Here is a 19,356-nt window from a genome sequence, read left to right as displayed (position 1 = left end):
TATATAGAATAACAGATACGCGGGAGGGAGTTAGACTGGAACCTAATTGTGGGGTTCAGTGTGGTTTATATATAGAATAACAGATACCCGGGAGGGAGTTAGACTGGAACCTAATTGTGGGGTTCAGTGTGGTTTATATATTGAATAACAGATACCCGGGAGGGAGTTAGACTGGAACCTAATTGTGGGGTTCAGTGTGGTTTATATATAGAATAACAGATACCCGGGAGTGAGTTAGACTGGAACCTAATTGTGGGGTTCAGTGTGGTTTATATATAGAATAACAGATACCCGGGAGGGAGTTAGACTGGAACCTAATTGAGGGGTTCAGTGTGGTTTATATATAGAATAACAGATACCCGGGAGGGAGTTAGACTGGAACCTAATTGAGGGGTTCCGTGTGGTTTATATATAGAATAACAGATACCCGGGAGTGAGTTAGACTGGAACCTAATTGAGGGGTTCAGTGTGGTTTATATATAGAATAACAGATACCCGGGAGGGAGTTAGACTGGAACCTAATTGAGGGGTTCAGTGTGGTTTATATATAGAATAACAGTTACCCGGGAGTGAGTTCAATCCAGAATCTAATTGAGGGCTTCATATGCATTATATACAGAATAATAGATACTAAGGAGTGAGTTACAGATTGGAATCTAATTGAGGGTTTCTGTGCGCTTTATATACAGAATAACAGATACCCGGGAGTGAGTTACAGATTGGAATCTATTTGAAGGGTTCAGGGGTTTATATGTTGAATAACAGATATTTGTGAATCAGTTATAGACTGGAATCTAATCAAACAGACCGGGGGTTTATATATATTTAGAATAACAGTCACCCAGGAGTGAGTTACAGACTGGAACCTAATCGAGGAGATTGGGGGCTTTACGTAGAGAATAACAGATACTTGGGAGTGAGCTATGGAGTGGAATCTAATCAAAGGGTTCAGGAGTTTATATATACTATAATGGATACTCCGGAGTGAGTTACAGACTGGAATTGAATTGAAGAGATCAGATGGTTTTACATATAGAATTACAGATACCTGGGAATGTGTTACAGACTGGAATCTAATTGAGGGGTTCAGGGGGTTTACAAAGAGAATAACAGAAACCCATGAGTAAGTTACAGACTGGAATCTAATTGAGGAGACCAGGGGTTTTATATCTGGAATAAAAGATACCTGGGAACGAGTTACAGGCTGGAATCTAATCGAGGAGATCAGTGGGTTTTATATCTGGATTAACAGATACCTGGGAGTGAGTTACAGACTGGAATATTACTGAGGAGATCAGGGGGTTTCAAAATTTTCTCCTCACTCTTTCACTGAATTTGTGTGTGAAATAACAGTCACCATTGGCCTGTAGAATGTAAGGAGAACGGAGAAAGATACAACATAAAGTCATGCGTTTGCCTAGCGCCTTTCATGTTTACAAGATGTCCCAAAGCACTTTGAAACCACTGAAGTATTTTGGAAATGTAGTCACTCTTGACATAGTAGAACTGTTGCAACCAATTGGACACACAGCAAGGATCTAGTAACAGCAAAATGATCACAAACGGATGATCTCTTTTCCTGTGGCTGACTGAGGCGTAAATTACTGTTTGAGACACAAAGAAAAAGTTCCTTTGCTCCTGTGGGGCCTACCATTGATCTGATCAGACTGATATCTAACATCTCATTCAAACTCCCTTGACTGCATTGACTTCACTCCTTGAGTTTTGTGTCAAAGCTCTGAAGCAATGTTTTATTCTCCTTCCTTATGCCTTTGAGCTGAGAGCATTAGACACTGATTTGATTTGATTTGTTACTGTCCCGTGTACTGAACTACAGTGAAAAGTGTTGCCTTCCGTGCTTTACGGTCAGATCATAGTATACAAGTGCATCAGGGTAACAGAGCTGAGTGCAGGATACACTGTTACAGCTGCTGAGAAAGTGCAGAGAGAGATCAACATTAACATTAAAGAAGTCCGTTCAAGAGTCTGATAACAGCGGGGGAGAAGCTGTTCTTGAATCTGTTCATACCTGTATACAAACCTTTATATCTTCTGCCCAACAGAAGATGGTGGAAGAGAGTATAACCAGGGTGGGAGGGGCCTTTGATTATGTTGCTTGCTTTCCTGAGGCAGTGGGAAGTATAGATGGAATTAGTGGATGGAAAGCTGGTTTGTGTGATGGACTGAGCTGTGTTCACTGCTCTCTGTAGTTTCTTACAGTCTTTGGAAAAGTAGTTGCCATACCCAGCTCTGATGCATCGAGGCAGGATGCTTTCTATGGTGCGTCTATAAAAACTAGTCAGAGTCTTTGTGGACCTGCCGAATTTCCTTCATCTCCTGAGGAAGTAGAGGCAATATTGTGCTTTCTTACTGGTAGTGCCACCCTGGGTGGACCAGGACAGATCGTTGGTGATCGTCACTCCCAGGAATGTGACGCTCTGGATCACCTCCACCTCAGCCCCATTGGTGCTGGCAGGGGTCGTGCCCTCCACTCCACTTCCTGAAGTCAATGACCAGCTCCTTCGTTTGGCTGATGTTGGTGGAGAGATTGTTGACTTTACACCATGCTGTTCAGCATTCTATCTAAGATCATGGCTCACAGACCATGGCGGCTATATTTGCGGATGCGCTTAGCTCAGAATTGTCAACAAAGCTTAGCCGAATTCAATGGGAAATAATTACCTTCACATATTAAGGCCTGCTGTGACTTATATTTAACTCCTTATCTTTGTGTGATGGAAGGGAAATTATTGGGCGACACCATTAGTGATTTATAAATGGCAAGTAATTAACTTTGGATATTGAGTAGGCTGCTGCCAACAATTGGATGTCAGTTTGGAAATTAGCATTCACCTTCTGTGAATGCTGATAAGCTTTTAACAGGATAGCTAACCATTCAATAACGGGGAAATTCTCGTAGAGCCTTAGACTCATCCAGCTCGGAAACAGACCCTTGGGTCCAACCAGTCCGTGCCGACCATAATCCCAGACTGAACTAGTCCCACCTGCCTGTGCTTGGCCCATATCCCTCCAAACACTTCTTATTAATTTACTTACCTTAATGCTTTTTAAACCTTGTAACTGCACCCACATCCTCCGGCAGTTCATTCCACACATGAACCACTCTCTGTGTAAAACAAATTGCCCCTCGAGTCTTTCTTAAATCTTTCTCTTCTCATCTTAAAAATGCATGCCCTAACTTTGAAATCCCACATCCTAGGGAAAATGACATTTGCTATTCACTTTATCTATGCGCCTCATGATTTTATAAAACCTCTTATCAGGTCAACCTCCTATGCTCCACTAGGAAAAGCCCCAGCCTCTCCTTATATCTCAAGCCCTCCATTCCTGGAGACATCCTGGTAGATCTTTTCTGAACCCTCTCCAATTTAATAATATCCTTCCCGTAGCACGGCGACTAGATCTGGGCACTGTAGTCCAGAAGGGGCCTCACCAACATCGTGCACAACATCCCAACTCCTGTACTCAAAGGTCTGAGCAATTCTGTGGGTGTAGATTAGATTAGATTTCCCACAGTGTGGAAACAGGCCCTTCGGCCCAACAAGTCCACACCGACCCGCCGAAGCGTAACCCACCCAGACCCATTCCCCTACATTTACTCCTTTACTTAACACTATGGGCAATTTAGCACGGCCAATTCACCTGACCTGCACATCTTTGGATTGTGGGAGGAAACCGGAGCACCCGGAGGAAACCCACTCAGACACAGGGAGAATGAGGTGGGAATTGAACCTGGGACAATGGCGCTGTGAGGCAGCCGTGCTAACCACTGAGCCACCGTGTAGGAAGTTGAAATTTAAAATAGAAGCTGCTGGATATATGCATCATCTGCACAGGGAAAATGTATGGGAATATTGTGTGGGGGCGGGGGGGCAGGAGTCTAGGCCCACTGATCCTATTGTTCAGGCACTGAATGCCTTTAGCCTTCTCCTTTCTAACGACTACATTCCCACCTTTTAACCCAGGCCGGGTGTGAACCAGAGGTGGGGGTTGCAAAGAGTTCTCAAAGAGAGATCAGCCTAAACAGGCCTGGGGAGAGAGACAGAGAGGTGCCATTTCAGGATGGTCACCCTTCCTGAAAGGTTTGGTGGGGGGGGCGGGGGGAGGGGATGGTTTCTGTACGTGAGTTGCTGGATTTATTCCACGGGGAGTCACGATGCGTGTTCCACATGTCCACAGCTCCTTCCACTGGGGGCTTTCCCCCCGATACAACGACCTTCCCATCCTTGCAATTTGCTCCACCTCCCAAGATTAAAAAACAAACAAAATGACTTTATTTTTTGTCACATGTATTTTGTGGTGAGGAAGACATTGAAAGCTGTTTCACTGTCGCCATGATCCAGTGCCATTTGGAATTGTTTTAAGAATAAGGTAAAGCTTAAAGAGAATCCTTCGGTCCCGAGCCAACGATGCCTGCGCTGTCATTCCTCCTCTGCCAACCCGCTGCCGCCTACACTGGATCCAACCAACGTTGACATTGCCAATCCTCGGGCGCCATTTTTGTTTTGCCACTGGACCGACTCTCCTCCACCGCCGCCTCACCTGCTGCCGGTGCCAGGCCCGACAATGTCCGAGTCGCATCCCTCGCTGCTGGGCCTACCTCATCAATGCCAATGCCCTTCCACTTCACCAACCAGACCCAAACGATGGCAAAGTCCCCGATCCTCAGGCACCACCTTTCGCAGCCAGGCCGATCTAGTACCAGGGGACGATCCTTATAACAGATAGCTAACTGGCTGAAAGACGCAAAGTAGAGAGTAGCAGCACTGGTCATCTCTTCGCTAGGTGCTGACCAGCATTTGTGCAGTCTCTTTAGGACTGCTGTGTGTGGCCATTCAGCCCACTGAATGGCAGTCCTGCTCAGAGGGAACATCCTATCACCTTAGCAACCTCCCAATGGCTCGAGGTGGCATCTCCTAAGGATCAGTCCTATTCACTAACTTTGTCAACCACTTAGACTTTAGGATTAAGTAACAGGGTGCAATGCTTAAATTTGCAGGCGGCCCAAGCTGAAGTGAAATAGCCAACAGATTACTACAAGGGCTGCAACAAATTACTCGAGCGCACCCAAGAACTGACAGACTGGACTCAGAGCCAGCTGACACATCTCAGTGTGGTTAAGCTTGAGAGGGATTACATTTTAATAACGAAAATAAGGAGGTCAGTTAGTGCTTTTAAAATCAGATAGAGGTGCAAGAGGATGCAAGCAGACCAACGCACAAGTCATTAAAAGCAGCAACACAGGTTGGTAAGGCTATAACAAAAATAATCTGAGCATCAAGGTTTATATAATGAACAACAGAATTGAAAAATACTGAAGTAAGAATAAACTTTTATCTAATCTTAGTTACTCCCTCCACAATTCCCAGTGAGAGAACTGGGGACTGTTTTGGCTATCACATTATAGAGACAGTGGATAGGATCCAGAACAGATTAACAAGGATAAAATCAGGACTGAGAGTTTTACCTCTGGGGAAAGATGAACAGACAAGGTCTCTGCTCTCTTGGAAAATGAAGGCTGACGGGTGACTCATGTAAGTCTTTTTCAAATAATGAGAGGTTTTGGTTGAATGGATAGCTAGACGGAGAGAGAATGTTTCCTCGTGTGGGGATGAGTGTACCTAGACACCGTCAAAATCAGACAGTCCCCAGGAAATCCAACAGGGAATTCAGGAGAAAACTGTTCAGCTGGAGGGCAGAGAGAATGTGGTGCTCACTCCCACAGGGAATAGTTGAAATTAACAGTATCTTTGTGGTTGGCGGGAAAACTGTACCAGCAGGAGAGGGAGAAAGGAATAGAGGGTTAGGGTGGGGGATCTAAATGAGGAAAGGTGGGAGGAGGCTGCAGTGGAGGGTAAGCACCAACATGGACTGGTTAGGCCAAATGGCCTGTTTCTGTGCGTTATATCTGCTGCAATTCCAGGCAATCAGAAATTGAACAGATTCTTTGTTGACTAATTTAGCTGAACAGATCTTACGCATATTTGTGATGAATAAATACAACAGTCCTTTAAAAATTTAAATGGTGCAACATTTAATAGCTCCAGTAATATTTTTATTTGCATCAGAAATTGAGCTTTAACTGGCAGAGGCCCTCCAACCATTTGTGGACAGATTGATACCTTCATTGCAGAGAGATCAGTAAATTCGTTATGGAGAGATTAGTCCCTTCATTGTAGAGAGATTAGTGCCTTCGTTGTAGAGAGATTAGTACCTTCACTGTTGAGAGATGAGTACCTTCATTGTGGAGAGATTAGTATCTTCATTGTGGAGAGATTAGTCCCTTCACTGTTGAGAGATTAGTACCTTCATTGTGGAGAAATTAGTACCTTCATTGTGGAGAGATTAGTACCTTCACTGTTGAGAGATTAGTACCTTCATTGTGGAGAAATTAGTACCTTCATTGTGGAGAGATTAGTACCTTCACTGTTGAGAGATTAGTACCTTCATTGTGGTGAGATTTGTACCTTCATTGTGGAGTGATTAGTACCTTCATTGTGGTGAGATTAGTACCTTCACTGTTGAGAGATTAGTACCTTCATTGTGGAGAGATTTGTACCTTCATTGTGGAGTGATTAGTACCTTCATTATTGAGAGATTAGTACCTTCACTGTTCAGAGATCTGTACCTTCACTGTGGAGAGATTAGTACCTTCATTGTGGTGAGATTAGTACCTTCACTATGGAGAGATTAGTACCTTCACTGTGGAGTGATTAGTACCTTCATTGTGGTGAGATTAGTACCTTCACTATGGAGAGATTAGTACCTTCACTGTGGAGTGATTAGTATCTTTATTGTGGAGAGATTAGTACCTTCACTGTGGAGAGATTAGTACTTTCACTGTGGAGTGATTAGTACCTTTATTGTGGAGAGATTAGTACCTTCACTGTGGAGTGATTAGTACCTTCATTGTGGAGAGATTAGTACCTTCACTGTGGAGTGATTAGTACCTTCACTGTGGAGTGATTAGTACCTTCACTGTGGAGAGATTAGTACCTTCACTGTGGAGAGATTAGTACCTTCACTGTGGAGAGATTGGTACCTTCACTGTGGAGAGATTAGTACCTTCACTGTGGAGAGATTAGTACCTTTATTGTGGAGAGATTAGTACCTTCACTGTGGAGTGATTAGTACCTTCACTGTGGAGTGATTAGTACCTTCACTGTGGAGAGATTAGTACCTTCACTGTGGAGAGATTAGTACCTTCACTGTGGAGAGTTAGTACCTTCACTGTGGAGAGATTAGTACCTTCACTGTGGAGAGATTAGTACCTTCACTGTGGAGATATTAGTACCTTCACTGTGAAGAGATTAGTACCTTCACTGTGGAGTGATTAGTACCTTTATTGTGGAGAGATTAGTACCTTCACTGTGGAGTGATTAGTACCTTTATTGTGGAGAGATTAGTACCTTCACTGTGGAGAGATTAGTACCTTCACTGTGGAGTGATTAGTACCTTCACTGTGGAGTGATTAGTACCTTTATTGTGGAGAGATTAGTACCTTCACTGTGGAGAGATTAGTACCTTCACTGTGGAGAGATTGGTACCTTCACTGTGGAGAGATTAGTACCTTCACTGTGGAGAGATTAGTACCTTCACTGTGGAGTGATTAGTACCTTTATTGTGGAGAGATTAGTACCTTCACTGTGGAGTGATTAGTACCTTCACTGTGGAGTGATTAGTACCTTCACTGTGGAGTGATTAGTACCTTCACTGTGGAGAGATTAGTACCTTCACTGTGGAGAGATTAGTACCTTCACTGTGGAGAGATTAGTACCTTCACTGTGGAGAGTTAGTACCTTTATTGTGGAGAGATTAGTACCTTCACTGTGGAGTGATTAGTACCTTTATTGTGGAGAGATTAGTACCTTCACTGTGGAGTGATTAGTACCTTCACTCTGGAGTGATTAGTACCTTCACTGTGGAGAGATTAGTACCTTCACTGTGGAGAGATTAGTACCTTCACTGTGGAGAGATTAGTACCTTCACTGTGGAGAGTTAGTACCTTTATTGTGGAGAGATTAGTACCTTCACTGTGGAGTGATTAGCACCTTCACTGTGGAGTGATTAGTACCTTCATTGTGGAGAGATTAGTACCTTCACTGTGGAGAGATTAGTACCTTCACTGTGGAGAGATTAGTACCTTCACTGTGGAGAGATTAGTACCTTCACTGTGGAGTGATTAGTACCTTTATTGTGGAGAGATTAGTACCTTCACTGTGGAGAGATTAGTACCTTCACTGTGGAGAGATTAGTACCTTCACTGTGGAGTGATTAGTACCTTTATTGTGGAGAGATTAGTACCTTCACTGTGGAGAGATTAGTACCTTCACTGTGGAGTGATTAGTACCTTCACTGTGGAGTGATTAGTACCTTTATTGTGGAGAGATTAGTACCTTCACTGTGGAAGATTAGTACCTTCACTGTGGAGAGATTGGTACCTTCACTGTGGAGAGATTAGTACCTTCACTGTGGAGAGATTAGTACCTTCACTGTGGAGTGATTAGTACCTTTATTGTGGAGAGATTAGTACCTTCACTGTGGAGTGATTAGTACCTTCACTGTGGAGTGATTTGTACCTTCACTGTGGAGAGATTAGTACCTTCACTGTGGAGAGATTAGTACCTTTATTGTGGAGAGATTAGTACCTTCACTGTGGAGAGATTAGTACCTTCACTGTGGAGAGATTAGTACCTTCACTGTGGAGAGATTAGTACCTTCACTGTGGAGAGATTAGTACCTTCACTGTGGAGTGATTAGTACCTTTATTGTGGAGAGATTAGTACCTTCACTGTGGAGTGATTAGTACCTTTATTGTGGAGAGATTAGTACCTTCACTGTGGAGAGATTAGTACCTTCACTGTGGAGTGATTAGTACCTTCACTGTGGAGTGATTAGTACCTTCACTGTGGAGTGATTAGTACCTTCACTATGGAGAGATTAGTACCTTCACTGTGGAGTGATTAGTACCTTCATTGTGGAGAGATTAGTACCTTCACTGTGGAGAGATTAGTACCTTCACTGTGGAGAGATTAGTACCTTCACTGTGGAGTGATTAGTACCTTTATTGTGGAGAGATTAGTACCTTCACTGTGGAGTGATTAGTACCTTTATTGTGGAGAGATTAGTACCTTCACTGTGGAGAGATTAGTACCTTCACTGTGGAGAGATTAGTACCTTCACTGTGGAGTGATTAGTACCTTTATTGTGGAGAGATTAGTACCTTCACTGTGGAGTGATTAGTACCTTTATTGTGGAGAGATTAGTACCTTCATTGTGGAGAGATTAGTATCCTCACTGTGGAGAGATTAGTACCATCATTGTGGTGAGCTTTTTACCTTCACTGTGGAGAGATTAGTACCTTCATTGTGAAAAGATTAGTACCTTCATTGTGGGGAGATTAGTACCCTCATTGTGGAGAGATTAGTACCTTCATTGTAGAGAGATTAGTACCTTCACTATGGAGAGATTAGTACCTTCACTGTGGAGAGTTAGTACCTTCACTGTGGAGGATTAGTACCTTTATTGTGGAGAGATTAGTACCTTCACTGTGGAGAGATTAGTACCTTCATTGTGGAGAGATTAGTACCTTTATTGTGGAGAGATTAGTACCTTCATTGTGGAGGGATTAGTACCTTAATTGTGAAGAGATTAGTACCTCATTGTGGAGAGATTAGTACCTTCATTGTAGAGAGATTAGTACCTTCACTATGGAGAGATTAGTACCTTCACTGTGGAGAGTTAGTACCTTCACTGTGGAGGATTATACCTTCGTTGTGGAGAGATTAGTACCTTCATTGTGGAGGGATTAGTACCTTAATTGTGAAGAGATTAGTACCCTCATTGTGGAGAGATTAGTACCTTCATTGTAGAGAGATTAGTACCTTCACTATGGAGAGATTAGTACCTTCACTGTGGAGAGTTAGTACCTTCACTGTGGAGGATTAGTACCTTCGTTGTGGAGAGATTAGTACCTTCATTGTGGAGTGATTAGTACCTTAATTGTGAAGAGATTAGTACCCTCATTGTGGTGAGATTAGTACCTTAATTGTGCGGAAATTAGTACCTCATTGTGGAAAGATTAATACCTTCATTTCAACAAAATGTCAATAGACCTCAACCTTATCGAGGTGTATAAAATCATGAAGGGTATGGATAGGGTGAATAGCTGTAATCCTTTCCCTGGATGGGGGCGTCCAAAACTAGAGGGCATAGCTTTACACTGAGGGGGGGGGGATAAGTTTTAAAAGAGACCAAAGGGGCAACTTTTTCACATAGAGGGTGGTGCATGTATGGAATGAGCTGGTGGAGGAAGTGGTGGAGGCTGTTACAATTGCAACATTTGAAAGGGATATGGGTATATGAATAGGAAGGGTTTGGAGGGATATTTGCCAAATGCTGGCAAATAGGACTAGATTAATTTAGGATATCTGGTTGGTATGGATGAGTTGGACCGAAAAGTGCTGTACATCTCTATAACTCTGTGACTCGCAATTGCACTCTAACTGCGACTGGAGTCTCACCTAGCTCCAGTAATAAAGCACTGGACACCAGGCAGTTATAAACAAAGACCCATTTCTTGTCGGTTTGCATCACTTACCAAGTAGACTGTTGCAGGACTTCATCAGAGAACCATTCCCTGGCAGGGTCCAGCCTCCTGACCTGAGATCACTGCTAACAGTTGGCCGTTATAGTGGAGGTGACGGTCTGGGGGTATTATCACTGGACTATTAATCCAGGGATCTCGTTAGTGTTGTGGGGATTTGGGTTCAGATCCTGCCCTGGCAGACAGTGGATTTGAATCTAACATTTTAAAAAAACCTGGAATTAAGAGTCTAGTGATGACCATGGGGAAAAATGATAGTCAGTTAAAACCCATCTGGTTTCCTCATGTCCTTTATGTGATCTAGCCTATATGTGACTCCAGATCCTCAGCACTGTGGTTGACTCTGGGCAGTTAGAGGCAGGCGATAAATGGCTGGCATAACCAGTGATGCCATCATCCCATGAATGAATTTAAACAAAAACTCCTTCTACAAGCCGGAGGCTTGGTTTCTCTTGGACCTCTGGACAAGCATTTCTGCAGCCCACCCTCATACACAGGCTGCATGGAGAGAGGGCATGGGGAAAGATGGTGAGGTAGTCCTCAAATGCTGTCTGATGGTGCCAGCTCACTGCACAGTGAGGATGGGCACCATCGCCAGGCGGTGGGGAATGGTGGTACAGTGTGACCGAAGCCTGTTGCTCTCTGTTCCAGGTGGACTCGCTGCGCCATGTTATCAACCAGACAGGCGGCTACGGTGATGGTCTGGGAGCTGGCAGGATCTATAGCCCACAGGCCCTGAATGTAAGTAGTTGTCCCCATCTCAATTAGCTAGAACGTGTGGCACTAGGGACAGGGTCGAAAAGCATGGCGCTGGAAAAGCGCAGCAGGTCAGGCAGCATCCGAGGAGCAGGAGAGTCAACATTATGGGCATAAGCCCTTCATCAGGAGAAACAGGCCATTTGGCCCAGTCCAGCGCAAGTCTCCTCCCCACACGCATTCTCTTCTCCCTCACGTTCTCCTGTAGCATTCCCTCAAACCCAGCCAACCAGAGATTTTGGCCCTTGTGGTAACTGAGCTAATGGACCAGAGCCTCTAGGATGATTTTCCGGGGAAAACGATTCGAGACCACATCAGGTGGAATTTTGATCCAATCGTTTAACAAAGCCAGATCAACCATTCCAACTAACAGTCATTCGGTGAAGCAGTTCATATTCTTTGCTAACCTTTAGGGAAGGCAATCTGCCATCCTTACCTGGTCTGGCCTACATGTGACTCCAGACCCACAGCAATGGCCTCACAAGTTCTCTGCCAAATCGAGAAGGGATGATCGTTGACCTCCTTTACTGTTGTTGGGTCAATATCCTGGAATTCCCTCCCTAAGGGTCAACCTACAGCATATGGACTGCAGCAGTTCAATAAGGCAGCTCACCACCGCCTTCTCAAGGGGTAACTAGGGACGGGCAATAAATGCTGGTCCAGCAACTCTCTGTGTGGAGTTTGCACATTCTCCCAGTGTTTGCGTGGGTTTCCTCCGGGTGCTCCAGTTTCCTCCCACAGTCCAAAAATGTGCAGGTTAGGTGAGTTGGCCATGCTAAATTGCCCATAGTGTTAGGTGAAGGGGTAAATGTAGGGGAATGGGTCTGGGTGGGTTGCGCCTCGGAAGGTCGGTGTGGACTTGTTGGGCCGAAGGGCCTGTTTCCACGCTGTAGAGAATCTAAAACGTTAGTCACCTTATAGTGACGCGTGCATTCAAGCCAATTTGGGGTGGCATAGTGGTTAGCACTGCTGCTTTACTGCACCAGGGGCCTGGGTTCAATTCCAGCCCCAGGCGACTCTCTGTGTGGAGTTTGAACATTTTTCCCGTGTCTGCGTGGGTTTCCTCCAGGTGCTCCAGTTTCCTCCCACAGTCCAGAGATGTGCAGGATTGGCCATGCTAAATTGCCCCGTAGTGTCCAGGGATGTGCGGGCTAGGTGGGTTAGCCATGGGAAATGCTGGGTTATGGGGATAGGTCTGGGTGGGATCCTCATTGGAGGGTTGGTGTGGACTCGATCAGCCAAATGACTTGTAGGGATTCTATGTATCTCTTTTGGAACTCCCTAGAAGCAGAAAGGTTTTCTCTCAGTCCCTCTGTCAAACTCCATCATTGTCTTCAGTCAAATGTGTCATTTACTCTGACTCTATCTCTCTCTTTCTCTCTCTCTGCCTCTGTGTCTCTTGTCCCCCTCCCCACTCTCTGTCTGCATCTGTCCCTCTCTCTTTCTCTACCCGTGTCACTGCCTCTTTATGTCTTTTGCCGTCATTCTTTACCTATCTCTCTTTCTGTCTCGTTTTCTCGTGCACTCTCTCTCCTCCTTCTGCCACTGTCTCTCTCTCTCTCTCTCTCTCTCTCTCTGCTTATGTCCCTTTCTCTTTTCCTTTCTGTCTCTTTCTTTCTCTCCTCTTCTGTATCCCTTTCCCTTTCTGTCTTTCTTTCTGCTTTGATCCCTCTCTCTGACCTGTCCCTCTCTCTCTCTCACCAACTCTGCTTCTGTCTCTCCATCTCTCTCTCTCTGTCTCTCTCTCTCTCTCTCTCTCTCTCTCTCTCTCTGTCTCCCCTCTCTCTCTCTCTCTCTGCCTTCACTAACTCTCTCTGCCTCTATCTGCCCCTTTGCCCCCACCCCGGCTCTCTCTCTCTCTCTCTCTCTCTCTCTCTCTCTCCCTGCCCCTATTCCTCTCTCTCTAAGACCAGTCTCTGATTATTTCCCAGAGGGAGGCAGGGACAGTAGCTGGTGCTGGTGAATTAGGCAATAGTGTGGACTGCAAATGCTGGAGAACAGAGTCGAGAGTGTGATGCTGGAAAAACACAGCAGGTCAGGCAGCATCCAAGGAGCAGGAGGATCGACGTTTCAGGCAAAAGCCCTTCCTCAGGGTGAATTAGCCTGTCCTGCTGCTGTGAAGGGAGGGGGGGGGGGCATTGATGGACAATGAGGTGAGTGACAGGGACATTCAATGAAAGAGGTGATGTGCTCCACCCTGTCAGATTCACACCAGGAGAGGGAGGGAGAGAGGGAGGGAGGGGGATAGCCAGTGAGAGTGCTAGAGAGAGTGAGAGAGAAAGAGGGCAAGAGAGAGATGGTGTGAGAGAGAGTGAGGTTAAGAGACAGAGATAGAGAGAATGAGAGCTAGAGAGAGAGGTAGAGAACAAGAGAGAGAGAGAGATAAAGAGACAGAGAGCTAAAGAGAGAGGGTGTGAGATAAAGAGAGAGGATGTGACAGAGAGAGGGTGCAATGGAAAGATATAGAAGGGGGAGAGAGATGGGGAGATAGGAAGATAGAGACAGAGAGGTGGAGAAAAAGAGAGATAGGGAGAGGGAGAGTGTGAGGGAGAGAGATAGAGACAGAGACAGGTAGAGTTAGAGATAGAGAGAAAGAGGGAGAGAGCAGAAGAGATAGATAGAGAAAGACAGGGAGAGAGAGGTGCCCCTGTTGAACTGGTCGGGTTGTAGTCTTGATGCTGTGTCTCTGTAAAGCAGCTCACTGATGCTGGTTCGACCCAATAACCACCCCCCACCACTTCTTGCCTATTGCCCTCTCACCCCACCCCCGCCCTCGCACCACCCCACCCCGTCCCTTCTCCCCCCTCCCTCCCGGGGATTCCACTGACCGTGACAGAGACAGCAGGCAGACCAGCTCAGGCACTGACTGCCCTCCCTCCCACCAACTCCTCCCACCCCTCTCACAGCCTGCCCACTCCTCAACTGGCATGGAACCATCCTCACTGTGCTTCTGTGCGTCTGCATCTGTCTGTCTGTGTATCTGTGTCTGTGTGTGTGTGTGTGTGTGCTGCCCAGGCCCTCCTTGTAAATTCACAGCGACAGGCTGTGTGGTGCTGGGGAAAATTGATACGACAGGGACAGTCAGAGCCCTGGTCACGAAGGGGACAGCAATCCAACTCGATTTCTCAGATCAGCCATCGCAGTGCTCAGTGGGTGTGACAGCAGGCCTGAGAGAGGCCGCTCTCTCACATGCACGGATAACATGGCCGCCGGGTTACTGCCCCTGTCTTGCTGCAGGTTACTACTCACTGTTCCTCCTGCCTTCACATGTCCCACCCAATCAAATCCTCCAATTTGCCGGGAGATGTTTGCACATTCTTTTTTATTCTGGCTCTCTCTCTCTCTCTCTCTCTCTCTCTCGATATGTATTTTGTTTTGAAGGGCTTGGGGAAAGGTAGAGTGAGGTTAACAGGCCTCAGGCCGCGGGTGAGTAGTTGCGCCACGGTTGTCAGACATTTTGACCGCGTCGTTACCCATTGCCGGGCCAAAGTGACTGAGCTCTGTCGTCGGTCCAGCAACAGACGGAAACGAAATGGGATCTTGTCATTCCCCTGCAGGAGACACTCGGTTCTAACTCACCGTTCATATTTTCAATCAAACAGATTGTGCTTGGGAGTAGGAGTAGGCCATTCGGCCCTTTGAGCCTGCTCTGCTATTCAACATGATCGTGGCTGAGTATCCAACTCAGTCCCCTGTTCCCCCTTTAACCTCAAGATCCGTATCTATCTCCTTCTTGAAAATATTTCATGTTTTGGCCTCAGTCATTATCTGTGGCAGAGAATTCCAGAGGCTCCCCACTCTCTGGGTGAAGATGTTTCTCCTCATCTCAGTCCAAAATGGCCGACCCTGTCTCCTTAGACTATGACCCCTGGTTCTGGAGTCCCCAGTCACCAGGAACATCAGATAACCCCCTCATTCTTCGAAACCCCAGTGAATGTAATCATAACTGATTCAGTGTCTCTTCATACGCCAGTCCTGCCATCCCAGGAGTCAGTCTGGTAAACCTTTGTCATGCTCCCTCCAGCTCCAGAACATTCTTCCTCAGATAAAAACTGCACACAGTACTCCAAGTGTGGTCTCACTAAGGCCCTGGACAATTGCAGCAAGACATCCCTGCTCCTGTACTCGAATCCTCTCACTCTGAAGACCACTTACCTTCCCAGAAACTGCTGGAAAGGCTCAGCAGGTCTGGCAGCATCTGTGGACAGAAATCAGAGTTAACGTTTCTGAGGAAGGATCACTCAACTCTGATTGCTCTCCTCAGACACTGCCAAACCTGCTGAGCTTTTCCAGCAATCCCTGTTCTTGTTTCTGATTTACAGCATCCACATTTTGGGTTTTTATACCATTTAACCATCTTCCCCCCCCCCTGCTGCTCCTGCACACTTAACTTTCAGTGACTGGTGTACAGGGACATCCAAGTCCCATTGCACCTCCCCCGTTCCCAAACTATCAACATTCAGATAATTATAGGCCTTTTTTTTAAATGACCAAGGTGGATAACCTCACATTTATCCACATTACACTTTATCTGCCATACATTTGCCCCCTCCCTCAGCCAGTCCAAATCACACTGAAGCATTTCTGCATCCTCCTCACATCTCCCCCTCCTTCCAGCTTTGTGCTGTCTGGAAAATTGGAGATATCACACGTAGTTCCCTCATTTAACTCATTAATATTAATATATGTTGCATATAGTATTTGGATGTGGTGTGTAGTTAAATATGAAGAAGTGAGTACGGCTCATGAACATGTTGGAGCTGATTGTGTGAGGAATAGAGATCTTTAAACGTTCACCTAACATTATAAGATGTTTCTCAAGGTCCGTTACAGAGATGTGACCAGATACTGAGCCCCCATTGGGTGGTAGAGAGTGAACTAATTTTGCTCCACATTGGGTTTTATGGAGAGTCAAGAGAGAGAGTTTTAGAGAGTTTTAGCAGCACCAGTGCTAATGGTAATTCAAACTGGGGCTGTTCAGCAAGCTGGGATCAGATGAGAGCAGAGACTTTGGTTCACAGATTGGTATAGAAACTGAGACACTGGTAGTCTAAGCATCCAGAGGGTCTCACTATAGAAGAGAACATCTCCTGCCGCTGACAGTATTGCAACAAGTTGTAGCCATCACCGGAGAACATCAGGAGATATTGGAGTTGTGTTTTCCCCATCACTGAGAGATCCTGCACACCTCAGTAATCTGAAGAGATGGATGGCTAAGCTTATTCACTCCATAACGTTTGGACCCTGTGACTGCCGAGGTAGTTAAAGTTGAATTCAGTGGATGTATACGGCAAGTTCGTCTGTCCTTGTTCAGAGGGAGCTCTCACTGTTTTGACAATATCATTTACTGTGGCTCATGCAATCACTTTTCCAGACTGATGTTAATCCACTCCCTCACACTGTCACTCAGTAACCCCTCAGTACGCTGTGTTACTGACTGTACCTGTACTGATGTTAATCCAGCTCCCTCACACTGTGACTCAGTAACCCCTCAGCACACGGTGTTACTGACTGTACCTGTACTGATGTTAATCCTGCTCCCTCACACTGTCACCCAGTAACCCCTCAGCACGCTGTGTTACTGACTGTACCTGTACTGATGTTAATCCAGCTCCCTCACACTGTCACTCAGTAACCCCTCAGCACACGGTGTTACTGACTGTATTTGTACTGATGTTAATCCTGCTCCCTCATACTGTCACTCAGTAACTCCTCAGCACCCTGTGTTACTGACTGTACCTGTACTGATGTTAATCCAACTCCCTCACACTGTCACTCAGTAACCCCACAGTACCCTGTGTTACTGACTGTATCTGTACTGATGTTAATCCAGCTCCCTCACACTGTCACTCAGTATCCCCTCAGCACCCTGTGTTACTGACTGTATCTGTACTGATGTTAATCCAGCTCCCTCACACAGTCACTCGGTATCCCCTCAGCACGCTGTGTTACTGACTGTATCTGTACTGATGTTAATCCAGCTCCCTCACACTGTGACTCAGTAACCCATTCAGCACCCAGTGTTACTGACTGTATTTGTACTGATGTTAATCCAGCTCCCTCACACTGTCACTCAGTATCCCCTCAGCACCCTGTGTTACTGACTGTATCTGTACTGATGTTAATCCAGCTCCCTCACACTGTCACTCAGTAACCCCTCAGCACGCTGTGTTACTGACTGTATCTGTACTGATGTTAATCCAGCTCCCTCACACAGTCACTCACTAACCCCTCAGCACACGGTGTTACTGACTGTATCTGTACTGATGTTAATCCAGCTCCCTCACACTGTCACTCAGTAACCCATTCAGCACCCAGTGTTACTGACTGTATTTGTACTGATGTTAATCCTGCTCCCTCATACTGTCACTCAGTAACTCCTAAGCACTCAGTGTTATTGACTGTATCTGTACTGATGTTAATCCAACTCCCTCACACAGTCACTCAGTAACCCCTCAGCACCCTGTGTTACTGACTGTACCTGTACTGATGTTAATCCAGCTCCCTCACACTGTCACGCAGTAACCCCTCAGCACCCTGTGCTACTGACCATATCTGTACTGATGTTAATCCAGCTGCCTCACACTGTGACTCAGTAATCCCTCAGCACCCTGTGTTACTGACTGTACCTGTACTGATGTTAATCCAGCTCCCTCACACTGTCACTCAGTAACCCCTCAGCACGCTGTGTTACTGACTGTATTTGTACTGATGTTAATCCAGCTCCCTCACACTGTCACTCAGTAACCCCTCAGCACCCTGTGTTACTGACCATATCTGTACTGATGTTAATCCAGCTCCCTCACACTGTCACTCAGTAATTCCTCAGCACCCTGTGTTACTGACTGTACCTGTACTGATGTTAATCCAGCTCCCTCACACTGTCACTCAGTAACCCCTCAGCACGCTGTGTTACTGACTGTATCTGTACTGATGTTAATCCAGCTCCCTCACACTGTCACTCAGTAACCCCTCAGCACACGGTGTTACTGACTGTATCTGTACTGATGTTAATCCAGCTCCCTCACACTGTGACTTAGTAACCCCTCAGCACCCTGTGTTACTGACTGTATCTGTACTGATGTTAATCCAGCTCCCTCACACTGTTACTCAGTAACCCCTCAGCATGCTGTGTTACTGACTGTACCTGTACTGATGTTAATCCAGCTCCCTCACACTGTCACTCAGTAACCCCTCAACACCCTGTGTCCCTGACTGTACCTGTACTGATGTTAATCCAGCTCCCTCACACTGTCACTCAGTAACCCCTCAGCACCCTGTGTTACTGACTGTATCTGTACTGATGTTAATCCAGCTGCCTCACACTGTCACTCAGTAACCCCTCAGCACGCTGTGTTACTGACTGTACCTGTACTGATGTTAATCCAGCTCCCTCACACTGTCACTCAGTAACCCCTCAGCACGCTGTGTTACTGACTGTACCTGTACTGATGTTAATCCAGCTCCCTCACACTGTCACTCAGTATCCCCTCAGCACGCTGTGTTACTGACTGTATCTGTACTGATATTAATCCAGCTCCCTCACACTGTCACTCAGTATCCCCTCAGCACCCTGTGTTACTGACTGTATCTGTACTGATGTTAATCCAGCTCCCTCACACTGTCACTCAGTATCCCCTCAGCACGCTGTGTCCCTAACTGTACCTGTACTGATGTTAATCCAGCTCCCTCACACTGTCACGCAGTAACCCCTCAGCACCCTGTGCTACTGACCATATCTGTACTGATGTTAATCCAGCTGCCTCACACTGTGACTCAGTAATCCCTCAGCACCCTGTGTTACTGACTGTACCTGTACTGATGTTAATCCAGCTGCCTCACACAGTCACTCAGTATCCCCTCAGCACGCTGTGTTACTGACTGTATCTGTACTGATGTTAATCCAGCTCCCTCACACTGTCACTCAGTAACCCCTCAGCACCCTGTGTTACTGACCATATCTGTACTGATGT

The 19,356-nt window shown here is 46.0% G+C and overlaps 1 protein-coding gene across 2 annotated transcripts in view; it reads left to right on the top strand.

Annotated features, from left to right (window-relative positions):
- LOC122548313 (pre-B-cell leukemia transcription factor 1-like) overlaps positions 1–19,356 on the top strand; it is a 214,646-nt gene that overhangs the window by 159,099 nt on the left and 36,191 nt on the right. For both annotated transcript variants that reach the window (XM_087990288.1, XM_087990287.1), the window contains exon 9: positions 11,279–11,368. In XM_087990288.1, the coding sequence (XP_087846414.1) occupies positions 11,279–11,368 (90 nt within the window). The remainder of the gene's footprint in view (positions 1–11,278; positions 11,369–19,356) is intronic.

The sequence above is a fragment of the Chiloscyllium plagiosum genome, unplaced genomic scaffold (genome assembly GCF_037043375.1).
Source record: "Chiloscyllium plagiosum isolate Xiang-an unplaced genomic scaffold, Cpla_swu_hap1 HiC_scaffold_9, whole genome shotgun sequence".
In the NCBI taxonomy this organism is placed as follows: Eukaryota; Metazoa; Chordata; class Chondrichthyes; order Orectolobiformes; family Hemiscylliidae; genus Chiloscyllium; species Chiloscyllium plagiosum.
Note: the sequence above shows the minus strand (reverse complement) of the source record. Positions and strands in the feature narration are given on the sequence as shown.